This window comes from Sceloporus occidentalis, unplaced genomic scaffold, assembly GCF_023333645.1.
Source record: "Sceloporus occidentalis isolate IW3139 unplaced genomic scaffold, rSceOcc1.0.p SCAF_39, whole genome shotgun sequence".
Classification (NCBI taxonomy): Eukaryota; Metazoa; Chordata; class Lepidosauria; order Squamata; family Phrynosomatidae; genus Sceloporus; species Sceloporus occidentalis.
Window position 1 is genome coordinate 7,444,361 of NW_028317019.1, and position 20,062 is coordinate 7,464,422.

At 41.8% G+C, this 20,062-nt stretch overlaps 1 protein-coding gene across 1 annotated transcript; it reads right to left on the reverse strand.

The window, feature by feature from the left end:
- Positions 1-4,663: 4,663 nt before the first annotated feature.
- Positions 4,664-8,854, reverse strand: LOC149290508 (uncharacterized). Its single transcript, XM_089489352.1, has 3 exons — positions 8,780-8,854; positions 7,811-7,931; positions 4,664-5,533 (listed from the first exon to the last, which is right to left on the reverse strand). The coding sequence occupies exons 1-3, from the start codon at positions 8,852-8,854 to the stop codon at positions 4,722-4,724; spliced, it is 1,008 nt and encodes a 335-aa protein (XP_089345478.1). The 3' UTR covers positions 4,664-4,721.
- Between the last annotated feature and the right edge of the window lie 11,208 nt (positions 8,855-20,062).

Genomic DNA, 20,062 nt, shown 5'->3' on the forward strand with positions numbered 1-20,062 from the left:
ACAAGAATATAAGTTTATTTTTAACACAGAATAGGCAAAGGTATCTTTGAGATGGAATTGTTACTATGTCTTCTTTCGTTACATATATACAGGGCTGCTTTTAACTCTATAGTAATAATAATAATAATAATTCCGCCACACAGGCTATACTGTCACTCAATAAATGATGTAAGCCAAAGCCCTCTTCCTGAGTCTGGTTCCACTGAGTCTCTCTTCTAGACTCTCCAGAACTAATCCTGTCCCTCTCTGGACAAAGCTGTTCCTTAAGTAACCATCCCTCAGGAACTATGGGAACCCACTCCTCTCTTGGACTCTACTGTTCCCATCCTCTCTATCACTATCTCCCACTGAACTCCCGCTTCATCCCTCAGGATTGCAAACCCTAACTGACTCCACCCAACTGCCAAGCGGAATCTTCAAACTCCTCAGCCAGCACCTGATTGGCTTAGAGTCTCTGGCTTCTGATTGGCTGGTTTGAAAGTCAGTCCGTCACACGCCTCCCCCCTTTAATAGGTTCATTGAGACACAGAACCAAACGGTTCTATGGTCCAAGGAACTCCCAGTTATCAATTATACTTACCCATTATATATAACATTATACACACATCAGGTGACACATGTGATATACTTCATATACTTGTTTTATCAATAACCATTTCCAACTTAAATATCTTGGTATTTTCCTGTATGTTCCCCTTTTAAACATATGTCTAATATCAGTTCTACCTGTTATAACAACTTACCATCATTTTCTGATAAGTTTAGCATATTATATCCATATCCCTTATCACTTGTTGGGTTTTAATATTTTAACAACACTTAAATAACCTTTTTTCCCAACTTTAGATCTTTATATGTTCCATTTAAATGTTTTTATCAAACATATTTAATCTTTTAACCCTTTTCTCTTATTGATGGATCATCATCTCCAACTACTTTGCCCCGTTCCCAATATGGTTTTGAAAACATTTCATCTTCCATTATACTAATGGCAAACTACAATATATTGGTTTTCTAGTCTATCAACTCAATTATATCCTTGTCCTTTTTAGGAGTCTTCTCTGGATCAGTCCTTGTAACTGACCACGTGTTTCTTTTTACCGGCTGTGGACTTAACACCTCATCTAGTAAAAAGTCTTTGCTTCCTCCTGTTTCACTGGACCACATTCCTTGAGTGCGCTGAGCAATCTTTACATCTTCTTCTGTAGACTGTAAAGTGTCCCTTATCAAAATCATCCCATTCTCTAGATAGTTCATCACAATCTTTGGTCTTTTTCCCTCTGTTGAATCTCCTTTTCCAGTTGGTTGATGGCTTTTGGGGTCCCACCGACGCTTCTCTGTCATCTGGTCGCCACCAGTATGTTTGACAGTGAAGTTTATAGACATGAACATGTTCTGCATATACACATCTATTCTTTCAACTTTTACTTTAAGATTCTTCCAGTCTCTGTGAACTAAACCATTTTCTTGGGTTATATCACCCATTTGCCAAACTACATATATTTCAACACTGTCCCATTTAATATATAGCTTCCAGAACCCTGAACTCTTTATTAGAACCTACAAAAGCCTGTTGTGATGCTTTTAATAACTACTTCGCGGACAAAATCTCTCAGATGAGAGCCGATTCGGATGCTGGCCTTACGACAGAAGTGACAGGAGAGGTATCCAGAGCCTCCACCCATACTGTTATTCTGGATCAATTTGAGTCAGTTACTACAGAGGATGTGGAGAAGCTCCTTGGGAGTATGAAAAGGAAGACTTGCTCTCTTGATCCTTGCCCGTCTTGCCTGGCTGTCCAGGGGGAGATACCATCAAGATGCTGCTAAACATATAACTAATGCATCTTTCAGGGAAGGCTGTCTTCCATCTTGCTTCAAAGAGGCGGTGGTTAAACCACTTCTACAAAAAGCCTTCCCTTGACCCTCTGGACAGAAACAATTACCGGCCAGTTTGGATCTTAATATTCTTAGGCAAGGCAATTGAGAGGGAAGTAGCCATTCAACTCCAAGCAGTCTTGGAAGAAATGGATTTTTCTACATCCATTTCAAACTGGATTTAGGATGGGTTACAGAGTTGAGACAGCCATGGTCACATTAGTCGATGACCTCCGTCTGAGCATCGACAGCTCTTTGAAAAGGGGAAGTCTGACCCTTCTGGTGCTATTGAAGGCCTCTCAGCGGCCTTCAATACCATTGACCACAGTATCCTTCTGGAACATATGGGAGAGTTGGGAATTGGGGCACTGCTTTCCAGTGGTTCAGGTCCTACATCTCAGGCAGATTCCTGTGACTTAGGGACAGTTCTTCGTCCAAGAGGGAGCTCAAGTCGGGCGTCCCTCAAAGCGTGATTCTGTCCCCAATGCTATTCAACATTTACATGAAGCTGTTAGGTGAGATCTTCTGGAGACATGGGGCGGGGAGCAGGGAGACCTTGAAACAGTAGTACATGTGCTCAACTTCTGTTAACGCACTCTACATGGAGCTATCCTTGTGCCAAGTTCAGAAACTTCAATTGATACAGAATATGGCAGCCAGGTTGGTTACGGGCTCTTCTAGAACTGACTACATTACACCGGTTCTTAAATCCCTTCACTGGCTGCCCATTAGTTTCTGGACAAGATACAAGGTGTTGATTCACTCTGGAACGACCTCCGGATGAGATCCGTCCTATTAACACCTTGGAAGCCTTTAGGAAGGCTATTAAGATGGACCTCTTTCCAGACTAGATGAGATCTATTGACTTGCCTCCCCCTCCTCCTGATCCTTACCCTTGCCATCGTTAGTGTGATGGAAATTGCTATTGATGTATATCGTTCCTGCCCTCCCACCTCTCCTTCAGAAAATAACCCATTTCTCGCCCGAAAAAACTTTTTTACTGTATTGTGTTATGAAAGTTTTAAATTTTCTTGCTGTTTAATAGGATTTTTAAAGGTTGATTAATGTTTTTATAATTGGGAGAAGGGTTGGGGATTTGGAATTTTAATTGTATTTCTTAAATTGTATGTTATTTTATTACTGTAATCCACTTTGATTCCATTGAGGAAAAAGTAGAATAATAATAATAATAATAATAATAATAATAACAACGTGTCTTCAAGGGGGTCAAAAGCCCTTTCAGTATGCTCCCAGAACTGGGGGGGGGGGGGTGTTTCTGGGGCTGTGGGTCTCTCTGTTGGTCCTCCTCTGCAGGGTTGTTGTGAAGTATGTGAGGGAGGGTGCCCAATCTGGATCCTGTGGGTCTCTAAACCTAGTTCCAGGTTGACAGGGGATTGCCAGAGTTTTGAGGTCCTTCCGGCTCCCTCCTCTTGGCTTTGGCCAAGAGGATTTTGGCTCTTCTCCCCCCCCCCCCAGAGCCTCCTCCCCCAGGACTCCAGAGAAAACTCCCCTCCCCCAAGAAAAATGCTATTGAATCCTATCCTGTGCGATGCTTTCTATTTGGCTCAAAACTCTTCCCCAAATGAAGCATCAGAAGAGAGGGTCTCTCCTCGGCCCCACTTTCCACAAGGGAGGGGGCTCCTCAAAGACCTTTTTACCCTTGGATCCCCCTCCTCTCCATGGCCATGCCTCTCTCCAAGGGTCCCACCGGCCTTCATGTCTCATAATAACTCCCAAAGTACCCGGGACCCAAGGAATCCCCCAAGGAGGGGGCAGGGAAGGAAAGAGGGATAGGAGGCCTTGCAGGACCCCTGCCTTTCTTTGGGGGGAGAAGAGGGGCTTCTCCCCTCCAGCCATTCCTCTGAATGAACAAGGGCTCTCCCCACTTCCCTCCCTCCCTCAGAACAGACTGTGAGGGCAGCAATGGCTTCTGGGGCTGAGACTGTGCAGGCGCATATAGCCCCAAAGGCCCCTCCTCAGCATGCGCAGGGATTGCCAGGTCCTAGATGCTGCTGCTTATTCCGCTGGCGGCCTTTGTGGCAAAGGAAGGTATGCGCCGGGGTTCAGTGGCCTCCCCTTCCTTCCCTCCTTTCTTCCTTTGAGGAGACCGCAATGGAGCCCAAGGTGCAGAGGGAGGGAAAGGCAGGAAAGGAAGGCTCTGCTTTGGAAATATAGCTCTCTCTGTGTATCCTGTATGTTTGTGTCTGTGTGTCTGTGCTGTTCTTATGGCTGGGAATGGAGATGAGAACTGAGGAGAGATGAAAGGGTCAGTTTTGGGCAAATTCAGAAATTCTGTGCATCAAAGTCCAGTGTGTTGAAACAGTAAAGAACTTTATTGAGAACACATAGAAATTCAGTGATTAAGCCAGAACTGACCACTCCAATCCAAACAATACATTAAAACCCCTAAAACCTAAAATATCACCCTCTTCCAAACATAGCCCCCACCTCCAAATCCCACAGTCTCTGCCTCACAGGTAACAAGGCCCCTTTTGCCATTCCCAGAAACTAGCCCTTTCTGTTAATACTTGCCCCCAACTTTCTTAAGCCAAAATCCCACGCATTGCAAAAGTTATAATTCCCATAACTATTCTAACCAGCTGCAACAAATCCCAACCTCCCATCTACCTAACCTATACCACAACCCACAATCCCCAGCCAAATTGACAACCCAAAGCAATTATCTATACTATTGGCAATTAAAAACTAAACTTAACAAGATCCAACTTGAAAACATAGAGACATATTGACAGAGAAATTTTACAAATAAGATCACAAGGGCCTTTTCTTTGCACTGCTGGATTGAAAATATATTTGTTGTATTCGTTATTGACAAATATAATGTTAGGATTTGTGTGGCTTCTCTCCTCTGTGGACTCTCTGATGTGCCACTAGGTGTGACAACTGAGAAAAACATTTCCTACAGCGCTGGCATTTGTATGGCTTCTCTCCTGTGTGGACTCTCTGATGTTTCACTAGGTTTGACTTCTCAGAAAAACATTTCCCACAACGGTGGCATTTGTATGGCTTCTCTCCTGTGTGGACTCTCTGATGTATCATTAGGATTGACCTCCGAGAAAAACATTTCCCACAATGCTGGCATTTGTATGGCTTCTCTCCTGTGTGGACTCTCTGATGTTTCACTAGGTCTGACTTTGAAGAAAAACATTTCCCACAACGCTGGCATTTGTATGGCTTCTCTCCTGTGTGGACTCTCTGATGTATCATTAGGATTGACTTCTGAGAAAAACATTTCCCACAACGCTGGCATTTGTATGGCTTCTCTCCTGTGTGGACTCTCTGATGTATCATTAGGATTGACTTCCGAGAAAAACATTTCCCACAACGCTGGCATTTGTATGGCTTCTTTCCTGTGTGGACTCTCTGATGTGTCACTAGGTGCGACTTCGAGGAAAAACATTTCCCACAATGCTGGCATTTGTATGGCTTCTTCCCTGTGTGGACTCTCTGATGTGTTACTAGGTGCGACTTCTGAGAGAAACTTTTCCCACAATGCTGGCATTTGTATGGCTTCTCTCCTGTGTGGACTCTCTGATGCATGACTAGGATTGACCTGTAAGCAAAATGTTTCCCACAATGCTGGCATTTATGTGACCTCTTTCCTGTGTGGACTCTCTCATGACTCAAATGTTTTTCTGTAAAGAAGGACAATTACAGATGAGACTGAAAATCAGACTTAACAGAGGAGGGTGTTACTGCATGATTTAGCCCTCATTAATCCCTCCTTCTTAGAGATTAAATTAATAAAGTTGCTGTGAGTAGCCTAGTCATGACCCTGATGCTTATGCCCCTAAATCCATTGAACAGTTGCATTCTTACTCCTAGGAGCTAGCAAAGAAAAGACCGTATGGGAACTTCCTTGAGGGAATCAGTGGAAGAAGATAGTCAAAGGACTGTTGAAAAAAAATATTCAATTAAACATGTGCAAAAATACTTTGATTGACAGGTGGCATCATATCCTGTGAGACGGCCACCGAATGCTGAGTCAGAGCCCAAGGCATGATGCAAGCTAACTGCAGAGGATGCTTCATGCTGTTTGGCACCAGGAGAGGACTCACAACCAATACAGTATGCAGCTCACATGAGGATTGGAGTGGATTGGATCTGAGTTGTGTGAGCAAGAGATGGTGAAGTTGATGGAAGTCGGAGGGGAGAGCTTGCAAATATTTGTATTATTTTGCAACTCAAGATAGAGAACCTCCAAGGATTTCAATGAAATCGACTGTGTTTGTGACTTATTTTTAAGTGTGAAAAGTCGTCATTGCATTGCCAATGCCTATATCTGGATATCTGCGTCCGTACTCTGCTATGATATTTTTGAGCTGTATTTGGGTGCATCACCCTCAGATTGTAGCGTACATTGGCTTGTGAACGCGATCAAAATTCAGAGCCAACAAGAATCTGAGAGGCGGTGAGCTAATGCCTTTTGTCTGATGTATCTGCATCAAACACCCTTTGCATTCAATTCGTTTCACACCATTCTTCCCCCACAAAGGAAATATTCTAAAGTGATATAAACCTTTCTGAACCCACAGTTTCTGCTCCCAAGCAGAAACCAATTTCAGTATGAATATCAGCCCCGACTTGCTGTTCTTCGGTGTCAGTCCAGTTACAGATAGACACTCTGTTTGTTTTCATGGCTAAACACCTCAATGCACTCACCAACCCCAATTGTCATGGGAACTACGGACCTCTCCTTATTTCAAATCCTCAACAATTGGAATAAAGATCTGGATAGATAACGTATCACCATTATCAAAGCCTTACATCTATTCACCACACCCACCTTTGTTACCTAGTTCTTGTGTGTGTGCGTGAACACTTCTATGTATGTGTCTGTGTGTTTTGCTTTCCCCCTAAATAAAACACAAAAACCTATTTCAAATCCCACTGAAGATCTGTTTGATTCAGGAACTGCTATAGATTGGCTGAGTCCAGAGGTCACTATTGGCCCAGTAAAACTATTTCTTTCTATTGAGCTAAGTACCAAACTCCCCTAAAAGCATAGCGCTTGCGTCCCACAACATTCCAGAATTGGCAGTTTAGGATTTGATATTTAGAAACCTTACAAAGTGGAGACAATAGTGCCTCACTAAAACTAGAAATTCCAAGATTCCGCAGGAAGTTGTTATGACAATTAAATTACGTGTGAAAGGGAACTAGGAATTGTAGTACAGCACAAGTTGAACATGTGTCAACAGTGTGATGCAGCAGCTAAAAAGGCCAAAGTGATCCTAGGCTGTATCAATAGGAGTATAGTGTCAAGATCAAGGGATGTAATTGTGCCACTCTTTTCTGTTTTGGTCAAGGCTCACTTGCAATAATCCTGTGTCCAGTTCTGGGACGACAATTCAAACAGATGTTGAGAAGCTGGAGCATGTCCAGAGGAGGGAAACCAAAATGGTGAATGGTCTGGAAACCATGTTCTCTGAGGAACGACTTAGGGAGCTGGGTATGTTTAGCTTGGAGAAGAGAAGGTTAAGAGTGGATATGACAGCCCTGTTCAAATATTTGAAGAGATGTCATATTCAGGATGGAGCAGGCTTGCTTTCTGCTACTCCAGAGAAAAGGACATGGAACAATGGATGCAAGCCACAGGGACAAGAGATTCCACTTAACCTTTAGGAGGAACTTCCTGAGAGTAAGGGCTCTTCAACAGTGGAATATACTCCCTCAGAGTTTGGTGGAGTCTCTTTCTTTGGAGGTCTTTAAACAGAAGTTGGATGGCCATCTCTTGGGGGGGTGCTTTGAATGTCTATTCCTGCATGGCAGAAGATTGAACCGGATGATCCTTGTGGTCTATTTCAACTCTTTGATTATATCATTCTAAAGCAGAATCTTAGCGCTCTGACAGTAAATTATGAAAGGGCCCTCAGTCTTAACAGGAAGGGCAATGGATTCAGGTTCCTTACCCACAGAGACCACATTCTCGTAATTCTCCATCATCACATTACTGTACATAATTTTCTGCTTCATCGTCAACATTTTCCATTCCTCTTCGGTGAAATATACCGCCACATCCGCAAAGGTCACCTGCAAAGAAAATAGCCCTCATCCAGAGAGTGACTAAACAAAAGGGGAGGAAAGCACATGGTTCATCCCAAATATTATTTGATCACTTTAGAATTCAGTCCAGGAAATAAACTTTAAATTCTGCAAGCCAGAAAAAAGCTGCAGCCTTTGAGATCCAGTTTGTCTCGAATCCTATCAATATAATATACAATATAATAAAGAATATAATTTAGGCCATTTCTGGAATATTATTGATTGATTAGGATACTGACTATCCCAACATGTATAGTACATTTAGTCACCAATGAATCATTTAGCCATATCTCACCTAATTTCAGAGGTATATTTCATTGTTAAAAACAGTTCTGGGGAGTGCTCTGGGTTTGAGGGCCACTGGGCCCACCCTCAGTTTAGGCCTAGACATATTCTCCCATATCCCCCAGCATTTCACAGATGGGGAAAGCAAGACACATGTGGCTAAGCAACACCAGAAGGTGGTCAAGATGGACAAAGTTGTATGATAAAGATCACACAAGCGAGGAAGGGTACCGCAGTTTGCTTTTGCCTCCGTCTCCTGGCAAGGGCAAGACCCTGCTTCCTCCTCTCCTCCCTTCTCCCCTCTTTTGAGTGGAAGGGATGAACACTCTTTTGAACTTGGAACAAATTTTTCAGCAACTGAACTGACCTGAGGAGAATGGGGAAAGTGGGAGGAGGAGAGAGAAATAGGACATTTTCTAAGCCCCTGAAAAAATGAGGTGACAGAGGATTACCCAGGACTCTTTCTGCCAAACTGGGACAGTATGTTCTCTGCTTGCTTTCATGAGCTGGACCAGACATAGATGAAACTAATAGTAAGGATGGCAGCTTACCAAAGAGCTGTTGTACCTCAGGAGCCTCTTTCTGTTGGAGCCCAACTCCCTCTGCTTGGCCTCTGTTTCAGCCATCAGGTGGGCAGGGGGTCCTGGTGGCCCTGCACTTGGTCACGCCCAGCAAGAGAGGCCCAAAGCCGTGTACAAGGAGGCCGAGATGAAGGTCCTGAGAAAAGGGACCAGGATTAGGATTTACTTGGCAAGAAACCCTGCAGCACTCAAAGACACAAAGAACAGCATCCTGCTGGAGACATACGCAGGTGACAAATGCCTCCTTTGGCCCAATGCAGAGGTGGGCATCCCCTTCCTCCCTCTCCACCAAAGAAAGCTCCCTGGACCTAGCATAGATTTACTTCAGCTCCCCTACTCAACAGATACTCCATGCCTTATTAGAGTGGGGGGGGGGGATTAGGGGATGGGGAATTAGAGAGGCCCCTGGTTATGTCCCCATAGATAGATGTGAAATCAGTCCATCATAAATAAATAAACCATCTGCTGAAACCTGCAGAGGTCCCCAGTGCTTTTCCCCAGCATCAGCCCCTTTCAGAAGAAGGCTGCATGCACACTATGGAAATAAGGCACTTTGAGACCGCTTTAACTGCTCAGTGCTATGGAATCCTGGGATTTTACCTTTAGGACCCTTAGCCTTCTCTGCCAGAGAGTTCTCATGCCACAACAAACTACAAATCCCAGGATTCCATAGAATGGAGCCAGGAGTTTCAAACTGGATTATTTCTGCAGTGCAGATACATCCTGAGTCGATTGTAAAAGGATAGAAGCACCCATGTCTTGTTTTTATCCTCCTAATAATGGTTTTCCTTTAAAAAATTAAGTAGTTTGTTTTAGTCTAGAATCCTTATTTTTGTTGTTTGTTTTATGTTTCATTCTTGGTAATATGAGTTATTCTGGTCTGTCTCCTTCCTTCTTGCCTGAAAATCTATTAATAAGGAAACTGGGGAGACTCTTAAAACCTCCCAAAGGAGCCACTTTTGGCCTTGTTTGGGGGACTAGCCTCCTCTTTGAAGCCAAAGCGCAATGTTTGTGAAGAAGAAGAAGAAGAAGGCTTGTATTAAAACTATCCTCTCAGAAAAGAAACACAAAAGACACACAAAGAGACACACTTCCTTCCTTTTGGCCCAAGGAGCCTGGCCTCCCTCTCTCACTGGAGCCTCAGGAGAGAAAGAGAGGCCTCTGTTCAACTGAGACTCAGAGAAGGTTCCGGAATATTATTCCCCACAGTCACAAGCAGAACAAAATGGCTGCCAGAACACAAAATGGCCACCTCTGGCTCAGCACTTGGAGGCCTCAGTGCAGTAGTGAAACCTACCACTTCCAGGCCTTGTCCCTCCTCTCCCTCTCCCTCTCCCTCTCCCTCTCCCTCTCCCTCTCCCTCTCCCTCTCCCTCTCCCTCTCCCTCTCCCTCTCCCTCTCCCTCTCCCTCTCCCTCTCCCTCTCCCTCTCCCTCTCCCTCTCTGCCTCCTTTCCTCTGTCCCCTTCTCACTCACTCTTCCGCATGCAGAGCTAAATAGAGAGGCAGAAGCTCCTCCCCTTCTTTAATCTGGCCAATGGGGCAGAGGAGCTGGAAGGCCCCACCCCCCTGCTCCACCCTCACAGGCTCCTCCTGCAGTTAATATGGAACAAGGCAGGAGGGACTGAGGGACCCTGGAGCCCCAGCCACACTGGCGGCCATTTTGTGTTCTGGCAGCCATTTTGTGTGCTGTTTGTGACTATGAAGTATGTTCTAGAACCTTCTCTGAGTCCTTAGTTGAACATGCATAAACACATACAGATACACATACACACAGACATACAGACACATATACACACATTATATATATATACACACACACACACACACACAGACATATATACACATACATATACTGTATATATACATACATGTCACAACAAACTACAATTCCCAGGATTCCCTGATTTGACAAGGGAATTGCCTCCACGCTTCCAGATCATAGCCCCAGAGAAAGAGTCTCTACAGTATATCAGCATTGCCTATTTAAGTCCACTTTTTCAGCTGCATTTGAATTTAATAATGATAATAATAATGGTGATGATGATAGATAGATAGATAGATAGATAGATAGATAGATAGATAGATAGATAGATCGTGTAGCACATTTGAGACTCACTAAAAGAAAAGTTGGCAGCATGAGCTTTCCTAGACTTAAGCGTACTTCCTCAGATGTATGGGAATTGTAGTTTATTGTGGCACCAGAGCTCTTTCTCACAAAACTACAATTCCCAGGGTTCCCTAGCACTGAGCCACGGCAGCTAAAGTGGTCTTGAACTGGATTATTTCTGCTGTGTGTCTTGGAACCAACTCAGACTGCATCTTCACTCCAGAGACAATCCAGTGTCATACCGTTTTAACTGCCATGGCCCAGTGCTATGAAGTCCCGGTAATTGTAGTTTGTTATCATACCAGAGTTTGCTGAGAGAGAAGGTTCAATGTCTCACAGAACTAGAATTCCCAGGATTCCATAGCAATTAAAGGGGTGTCAAACTGGATTATTTCTGCAGTGTGGTTGCAGCCGAACACGTTTCTATTTTGCATAAATCTTCCTGGCCCCCCTTCATGTCCAAATAAGTATCTTAAAGGTATTAGAAGGACTGAAAGATTCTTTGTTTGGTCCAATGGTAATTTTGAGAGTTGAAATAAGTTAAAATTATTTTTATTCAATTAGGTTTACATTTATTTGCTAAAGATCCACCATATTAATAAAAATATAAATAAATCCTATTATTTTTATTATTATTATTAACATTACGGGAACTTTCAAGGGATTTTGACTGAATATTCCGTGTAATATGGGGTGGATTCCATGGATTTTGGTAAAACATGCCGGGAAATAAGTTCAAGGCTTCTTACCAACACTGGTCCTGCCCTGTAACAAGGCCACTCCAATCCCTCTCAACAGGGGACTACAACTCCCAAGTCTTCTTTCTTTCTTTCTTTCTTTCTTTCTTTCTTTCTTTTTTGTTACTTTCCTTCTTCCTTCCTTCCTTCTTTTCTCCCAAGCTGCCTTGTGTTAGTGCTGTTACTGCTCTTGTTGTCGTTGTGTGCTTCTAAGTTGTTTCTGACTTATGGTGACCCTAAGGGAAGTCCATTGAAGGCTTTTCTTGGCAAGATTTGTCCAGAAGTGGTTTTGCAAGTGCCTCCCTCTGAGGCTGAGAGAGTGTGACTTCTTGCCTAAGGTCACTCAGTGGATTTCTGTGGCCAAGAGGGCATTCGGACCCTGGGCTCCAGGGTCATAGTCCAATGCTCCAGCCACTAAACCACCGCTGGCTCTTTCTTGAGGCTTTGTAGTTTTTTGTGGAGTGGCTCTAAGTCATTGCCGACTTCTGGGGACCCTTCCCTGGGGTTTTCTTGGCAAGAGTTGTTCAGAGGAGGTTTGCCATTGCCTTCCTCTGAGGCTGAGAGAGTGTGACTTCTTGCCCAAGGGACCCAGCTGGTTTCATGGAGGAGTGGAGCACTGCAGCCTGGACTCCAGAGTTGTAACCCAACACTCAAACCATTGCACCACACTGCCCCCCGTTCCCATGTACAACCTGAGAAATAATAGCAGACTTTTTTCTGTTCTTCATGTGTGTCTTCAAGTCTAATCCAATTTATGGCAACCCTAAGGCAAACTTATCATGGGGTTTCCTTGGCAGGTTTATTCAGAGAGGGGATGCCATTGCCATCCTCTGAGGCTGAGAGAGTGTGACTTGCCAAGGGTCACCTAAGTCCAAAACACACTGCAGCAATAATCCGATCTGAGATTGCTTTAACTGCCCTGGCTCAGTGCTAGGGAATTCTGGGAAATGTAGTTTTGTGGGACATTCTCTGTCAGAGGGCTCTGGTGCCACAATAAACTCCCGTTCCCAGGATTCCCTAGCACTGGGCCAGGGCAGTTAAAGCGCTCTCAAAATGGACTATTGCTGCCGTGTGTTTTGGACCTTACTTGGCCGCAAACTGTCCATATCCTGCAATGCATCTCCTAATTCTGTTGGCAGTCCCTCCCTCCCAACACTTTCTCATTTCCCCCCAAAACCAGCACAAAGCTGGAAGATGGAAAGAGGTTTTAAAGCAGCATTTTAATCTGCCATATTTGTTTTTAAAAGACTAAATGTCCCAAATGCTATTATCAGTTTTGTAGCTATTATTACAGAAAGACGTAGAGTGCAAACTCCTCAAGTACCTTTATTTTCTGGAGTGAGATGGGCTTTTCCAACTGACTCACTGTGATGATCTCCAGTGGTCCAAGCAGCCAAACCACGACCCTGTAATAATAATAATAATAATAATAATAATAATAACAAAAATAATTTTATACCCCTCTCTTCAGCCAAAAGGCTTTCTGAGTGGATTACAAATGGTTAATTAGACATTTAGACATTATGGCTCTTAGCCCAGCAGACCCTTAAATTCCTGAAATCTCGCTGCCATCATCCAGTGAATTATAAAAGGGTTTCCCTTAACCTACACTGGGACCAGTTAAGGAACCTTATTTGTACTTCTTTACTGATCTTCCCAAGCATCAACCGATCCAAGACATGAGTAAAAGGAGCGTCGAGTAGTAGATACTCCAAGGAGATGTTTATTATAAATAACAAAATATAACTAAAATATAAGTCATACAAGATATTAAGAGTCTTTAAGGTACAATATTTGTAAGTATATAATATTCAGTTCATACAAGCTATTAAAATAATAAATAAACCTAAGCATCCAATTCTGAGACTAACTTCCAAGATCCGCTCTTTAACTCTCTCTCTCTCGATCTCCAACCGACACAATTCCCCCAACTGTCTCTTGGTCTCTCAGGCCTTATATCTCCTTCTCACGGAAGCTTCCAGAAGAACCTTTATCTTGCTCTCTGATTGGTCAAGAGAGCCTTCCATAGAAGTGATGTCACTCTGCATTTGCATAAACCTTCCTTTTCTGCCTGAAGAAGACCTCCATTGACTGGAGCCCAGTCATTGCACTTTCCCAAGGCAAGGCTTGCCCCTATTTCCCAGTGTTGTTCTTGGGGTCTGCCTCCCAGTTGTTTCCAGGTCTTATGGTGACCTTATGGGAGTCTCTGAAGGGGTTTTCTTGGCAGGTTCCTTCAGAGTGGGTTTCCCATGGCCATCCTCTGAGGCTGAGAGAGTGTGACTTGACCAAGGCTTCAGTTATTTTGGAAGCCTTTTTGCTTTCTCTTCTAGAAGGCAGCTGAAGGGTTGCTTCTTGCTCTGAAGAATGAGAGGAACCTTCTGGCATCCAAAAAGCTAACATTCTCTGGAGTTACGTCTGATAATATGAATATATAGAATTGAAATACCTGTTCATTTATTAAAATGTTTATAGTGCACCCCTTATCATAGACTCTCATAGATATGTCTCTTAATAGCAGTTAACCAAATTAAACAGTATATAAAACAAAAACATGAAACAAGCTGGACAAGGCAACTGTTACATGGATTTGTAATTGGTTGACTGGCCAAACCCAAAGGATATTCAACAGTGGCTCCTTTTCATCCTGGAGAGAAGTGACCAGTGGGGTGTCCAGTGGGGCTCTGTCCTGGGCCCAGTGCTATTCAACATCTTTATCAATGACTTGGATGACAGAATTGGGGGCATACTTATCAAATTTGCAGATGAAACCAAATTACGAGGAGTAGCTAATACCCCAGAAGACAGGATCAAAATTCAAAATGTTCTGAATAGACTAGAAAGCTGGGCTAAAGCTAACAAAATAAAATTCGACACAGAGAAATGTAAGGTACTGCACTTAGGGCGGAAAAATGAAATGCAGAGATATAGGATGGGTAATACCTGGCTGAATGAAACTACCTGTGAAAGGGATATAGGAGTTCAAGTAAACCACAAATTGAACATGAGTCAACAGTGTGATGAGGCAGCTAACAAGGCCAATGCGATTTTAGGCTGCATCAACAGAAGTATAGTGTCTAGATCAAGGGAAGTAATAGTCCCACTCTATTCTGCTTTGGTCAGGCCCCACCTGGAATATTGTGTCCAGTTCTGGGCCCCACAATTCAAAAAGGATATTGAGAAACTGCAGCGTGTCCAAAGGAGGGCAACTAAAATGGTGAAGGATCTGGAATCCATGCCCTATGAGGGAGTGGGAATGTTTATCCTGGAGAAGAGAAGGTGATATGAGAGCCCTGTTTAAATATTTAAAGGGTTGTCATATTGAGGAGAGAGTAAGCTTGTTTTCTGCTGCTCCAGAGACTAGGACCCTGAACAATGGATGCAATCTACAGGAAAAGAGATTCCAGCTCAACATTAGGAGGAATTTCCTGACAGTGAGGGCTGTTCGACATTGGAAGACACTCCTTCCTCGGAGTGCAGTGATCCTTGAAGGTCTTTAAAGAGAGGCTGGATGGCCATCTGTCGGGGATGCTTTGATTGAGAGTTCCTGCATGGCAGAATGGGGTTGGACTGGATGGCCCTTGAGGTCTCTTCCAACTCTATGATTCTGTGATTCTAAGTGAACATGAAACATGTAATAAGAAAGTAATGCTATGTAATGAGAGGAAAAGGTATGTATACAAAGAACAATTACAATACACAAATCAGCTTCAATTTATCTACTCTGAATAACATACTGATGTAATGCAGAATAACATCTAAACAATGATAATGTAAAAACTAATTTCAGTTTATTACTATGAATAACCTACTAATGTAAGTAATACAGAATGACTGTATATAAACAAGGGCAATTGTGAGTACAGTTACACAAAGGCTTCAGTACAATGACAATACATATAATTAAGAATGGGCTACAACAAAACAACAAAAGGAACAATTACAAGACATAAACTCCCTCCAATATCTCTGCTCTAGGTGACATACTAAAATAGATGATATGAAACTGAATAAAGTACTGTTATCCCTGTCTTTGGGAACTGATGGAGGACGTTTCAAGACAAAAGGTCTTCCTCAGCCGAAAGGGAGCAGGCTGTCATCTGAGATACTCTAGTACTTCCTCATTCAAGAAATGTGCCAGAGACGTATTTTGCAACCCATCTTCCTCTACTCTCTTGCATGAAACATTTCCTGGTTTTGGGATCTTCTGGGGAGGCCCTGGTTGCTGTCCCATGGACCTCTCAGGTGCATTTGGGGGGAAGGCAGGAGAGGGCTGCTTGGGGGCTGCTCTCAGGAGTTGGGACCCCTTCTTATTCTTGCTGTTTTCATTAATATTCTGCTTCCCCCCCGATTTGGGACATAAGGCAGGTTCTGACCATTAAAACAACTGTTGTTTTTGTTGTGTGTCTTGAAATGGTTTCTGACTTATGGCGAAGCTATCCTGGGTTGTTCTTGGCAAGGTTTGTTCAGAGGAGCTTTGCCATTGCCTTCCCTTGAGGTTGAGAGAGTGCGACTTCCCCAAGGTCACCCAGAAGGTTTCTTTTTAAAATCTTTATTGTATTAAAAGACATATTTTGTTACGGCAGCTAGAACAGAAATAGCTAAATTATGGAAATCTGATAAGAGACCAACTTGGGGAAACTGGATGCTGAAAGTAAATGAGTCCAGGGAATTGGATAGACTTTCATGTATAGCCCAAAATCATGATAAAGGCAGAAGAAAGGAGGAGTGGAGGAAAGTTTTGATAAGGGAAAAGAATGGGAATTAAACTTGTCGCTAGTGGAGGACTAATGAAAGTCCTCTCTTTTTACTGTTCTCAGTGGATTTGGGAGAATGAAATTTAAGGATCTTTAAGAATATTATGCTATGCATGTTATAAATTGAATATAAACATATTCTGTTTCTTTTTGCTTTCTTATATAAATCCCAGGTCCACAGAGGATGATTGAATGACTCACTGTGTATATTAAAAACAATAGAGAGAGATCCATGCAATGAAATTGATGTGAACATCTGTATAAATATATATTTCTTCAGTTGTTGTTAACCTTACAAAATAGTAAGAGAAGTAGACAAAATTTCTTTGTAAAATTGAAAGAAAAAAATTGCAGTTTCTTTCTTTTTTTACTTAAATTGTAAAGGAATAATTCACAGCTAGACTTCATATTTCGGAGGGAGGTTTCAAGGCGAAGGACATTCAAATGGGCTCAGATTCAGAAGACGGAAAAGGAAGACTTAAGAGGGTCCCAAATGACCAGTCAAGACTCAAATTTGCTTTTACAAGCAATTTTTATTTGAATTATGTGTTGGTCGTGTTTTATGTATTTGGAAACTTAAATAAAGATGAAGTTGAAAAAAAATACATATAACTTATAACAAACAAATGAACGACATTTAAATTACCAAACATACATATGAATGCCATATATACATATAATTCTAAATGCAAAATACATTGGAATAAACTTCCAAACCTAAAGCGACAGTTAGCTCCTTCCTTTAAATAATCCTCTTTTATCTCTGGCTAATTAGTCTTTACATCTTTTCTTGTTCTCAAGTCGATTTAGACTCATGGCAACCCTATGGATGAGAGTCCATAATTCTCTATTTGTCTTCATACTTGACCTATTCCAATTTTATTTTGAATTGGAATTATTCCCTCCCCTTTTCAATGTAAATCCTTTGTACATATTCCCCAGATATTACCATTTCTTCCCACAAAACATAGTAATCTTCATTAAAGATTTGACGTTTATATAATCTTTATTATTTTCTGAGTCATAAAAATAGAAAACAACAACACAAATCCAGTATCCATAACATCACTGTCACAAATCTTTCCGTTTCCTTGGACCCACTTTCTGCTTTCTGTCTTCTTGGCCTTTCAAAGAGCTCACTTTCATAATATTATAACCGAAACCTGCTTTTAAACACAAATTTTATGCACAACTCTAAAACGTATGAACACAATATATCCCAATTGCTTATTGATAATATCAGTTTTCATTTATGTTCTTATCTATTGTCAAAATACCGTATGCATAACTTCGCAGTATTCGATTCCTTCTTTATCATGGTTTTCTTTTAGCAGGAGACTCAAACTTTCTTCTACTGACCTATAATTAATCAGAGAATAAAGATACACTTTTAAACAAATTTTTGAAGAACAGACTTTGTAGATTCAATTCCAGTTAATTCAAACCTCAATGAGCTTCATATTTAAGTTCCATTCTTTCCCCCATTCCTCTTCTCTTTTTCCATATCGTAATTCTGGGCCCTACAAGAGAGTTTGTCCCGTTCCCTGTAATCATTAACTCTCTGCATCCAATTTTCCCGTCTTGGATCTCATCTGACTTCCATAACTTTGCTATTTCAATTCTAGCTGCTGTTACAAGATGTAATATAATCCTCCAATATTGTCTTTCGTCCCGTGGGCTTAAAATCGAAGTTATATTGAGTAAGTACAATTTAGGGCTCATTGGGAATTTTATTCCCAATATCTGCTGTATTGAGTCATGTACTTTCTTCCAAAATGTCTGAATTTCCCTGCAATGCCACCATATATGATAGATGTTTCCCTTTTTACAATCACACCCCCAACAATTCATTCCCCTGTGCTAATTTATGTTTTTTTTAGCTTCCATGGGGTGTAATATCACCTGTTCATTATTTTCATGTGATTCTCTTTTAGATCCTGCGCTACTGTAAATGTATTTGTTCTATTCCAGGTGTTTTGCCATTCTTCCATTTCCATTTTGCATCCCATATCCTGCGCCCATTTCCCCATATACTCTTTTACAGTCTCCTGTTCCATATTCCTGCTCAACAGTAGTTTGTGTAGTTTGGATATCTTTTTCTTATCAGGTTGCCAGAACAAATCATCCAATTCGTTTAGTCTAGCTTCGATCCCTATTGTTTTGTCGTCTACCAGAAATCTTTGTTTTAGCTGGTAGGAATTAAACCACTGTCTATTATGTCCATCCTTGTCAATATCTTCCCTAGATCTTATCGACCAATTCCCTGATTGATCCTTCTTAAGCCAATGTTTGTAAGTGAGCCAATTACTGATGCTTATCCATCTACCGAAGAGTGCCTTCTGGGCCGATGTCCAAAGGGGTAACTTACAATAAAATGTCTTTTTAATCTTGTTCCAAGTGAGTAGTAAAGATTTCCTCATTGGATGATTATTGAAGTCTTTATTCATCCCCAACTTCTCATAACATAAGAAGGCGTGCCAACCAAATCTTAACTGCACATCCTCTAGATCAAGCATTTCTTTGTCCTCTAATTTAATCCAGTTTTGGATCCAAATTAGATTACATGCCCAGTAATATAATCTGAGGTCTGAGAGCAAATAGCCCCTCTCTCTGAAGCATCTTTGAGCTCCTCCCATTTAATCCGAGGTTTGTGTCCTTTCCATATGGATTTTTTTAGCTCGGCTTCCCAACCTTTAAACATCTTATCCTTAATCTCTATTGGCAAATTTTGTAGCAGAAACATACTTTTCTGTAGAAGTGCCATTTTGATGACGGCAATTCTGCCTAGTAGTGAAAGATTTAACCAGCTCCATCTCCTTAAATTTTCTCTTATGTCTTTCCATACCCCTAAATAATTATTGTCTTTAGAAATCCAAATTCCTAAGCGCCTCAGTTTCTTTCCTACTTGGAAGCCCGGTTTCCTCTTTCATTCCTCTACATCTTCTCCAGTCATATTTTTAGTTATCAACACTGTCTTGTCTTTATTGATTTTCAGTCCTGTGAATTTGCCGAATTTGTTTAGCTCCTGTAGCAGCGGTTCTCTGCCCCGATTTGGGTCCTCCAAAACTGTTACCACGTCATCCGCAAATGCTCTTATCTTGGTTTCCTTTCCTTTCCTGTTATTCCCTTTTATATTTGGATTACCTTTAACAGAGGAAACCAAAATTTCCATCACTACTAAGAATAAGAGCGGTGATATCGGGCATCCTTGCCTTGTGCCCTTATTTATCATACATCATTAGGATCTTTCTCCGTTGATAATTAAGCTCTTTGCCGATTATATATTTGCCTTATTGTCTCCCATTTCCATACTTTTTACCACTTCTATCAAAAAATCCCATCTCACGCCTTCGGAGGCTTTCTCCGTGTCAATAGCAATTAGGGCACATTTTTTCTCATTACTGACCTGGTAAAATTCAAGACAATTTATAATCGTTCTGATATTGATCCTAATCTTTCTGCCCGGTAAAAAACCGTTTTGCTCCTTCCCAATTGTCGAATTCAAAATTCCCTTCAGTCTGCTGGCAAGTATTTGTGTGAATATCATATAATCAGAGTTCAGCAAACTTATTGGTCTATAATTAGTCATTAACAAGCTGTCCTTTCCTTCTTTAGGAATTAAAGTGATACTCGCTAGCTCCCATGATTCTGGAA

Bases quoted from the DNA above. Each gene is read 5' to 3' on its own strand.
- LOC149290508 (XM_089489352.1), bottom strand. From the start codon at position 8,854: ATGGCTGAAACAGAGGCCAAGCAGAGGGAGTTGGGCTCCAACAGAAAG. The intron at 7,932-8,779 runs GTAAGCTGCCAT...TTTTCTTTGCAG, and splicing joins TGAGGTACAACAGCTCTTTG to GTGACCTTTGCGGATGTGGC. The intron at 5,534-7,810 runs GTAAGGAACCTG...CCTTCTTTACAG, and splicing joins CGAGAATGTGGTCTCTGTGG to AAAAACATTTGAGTCATGAG.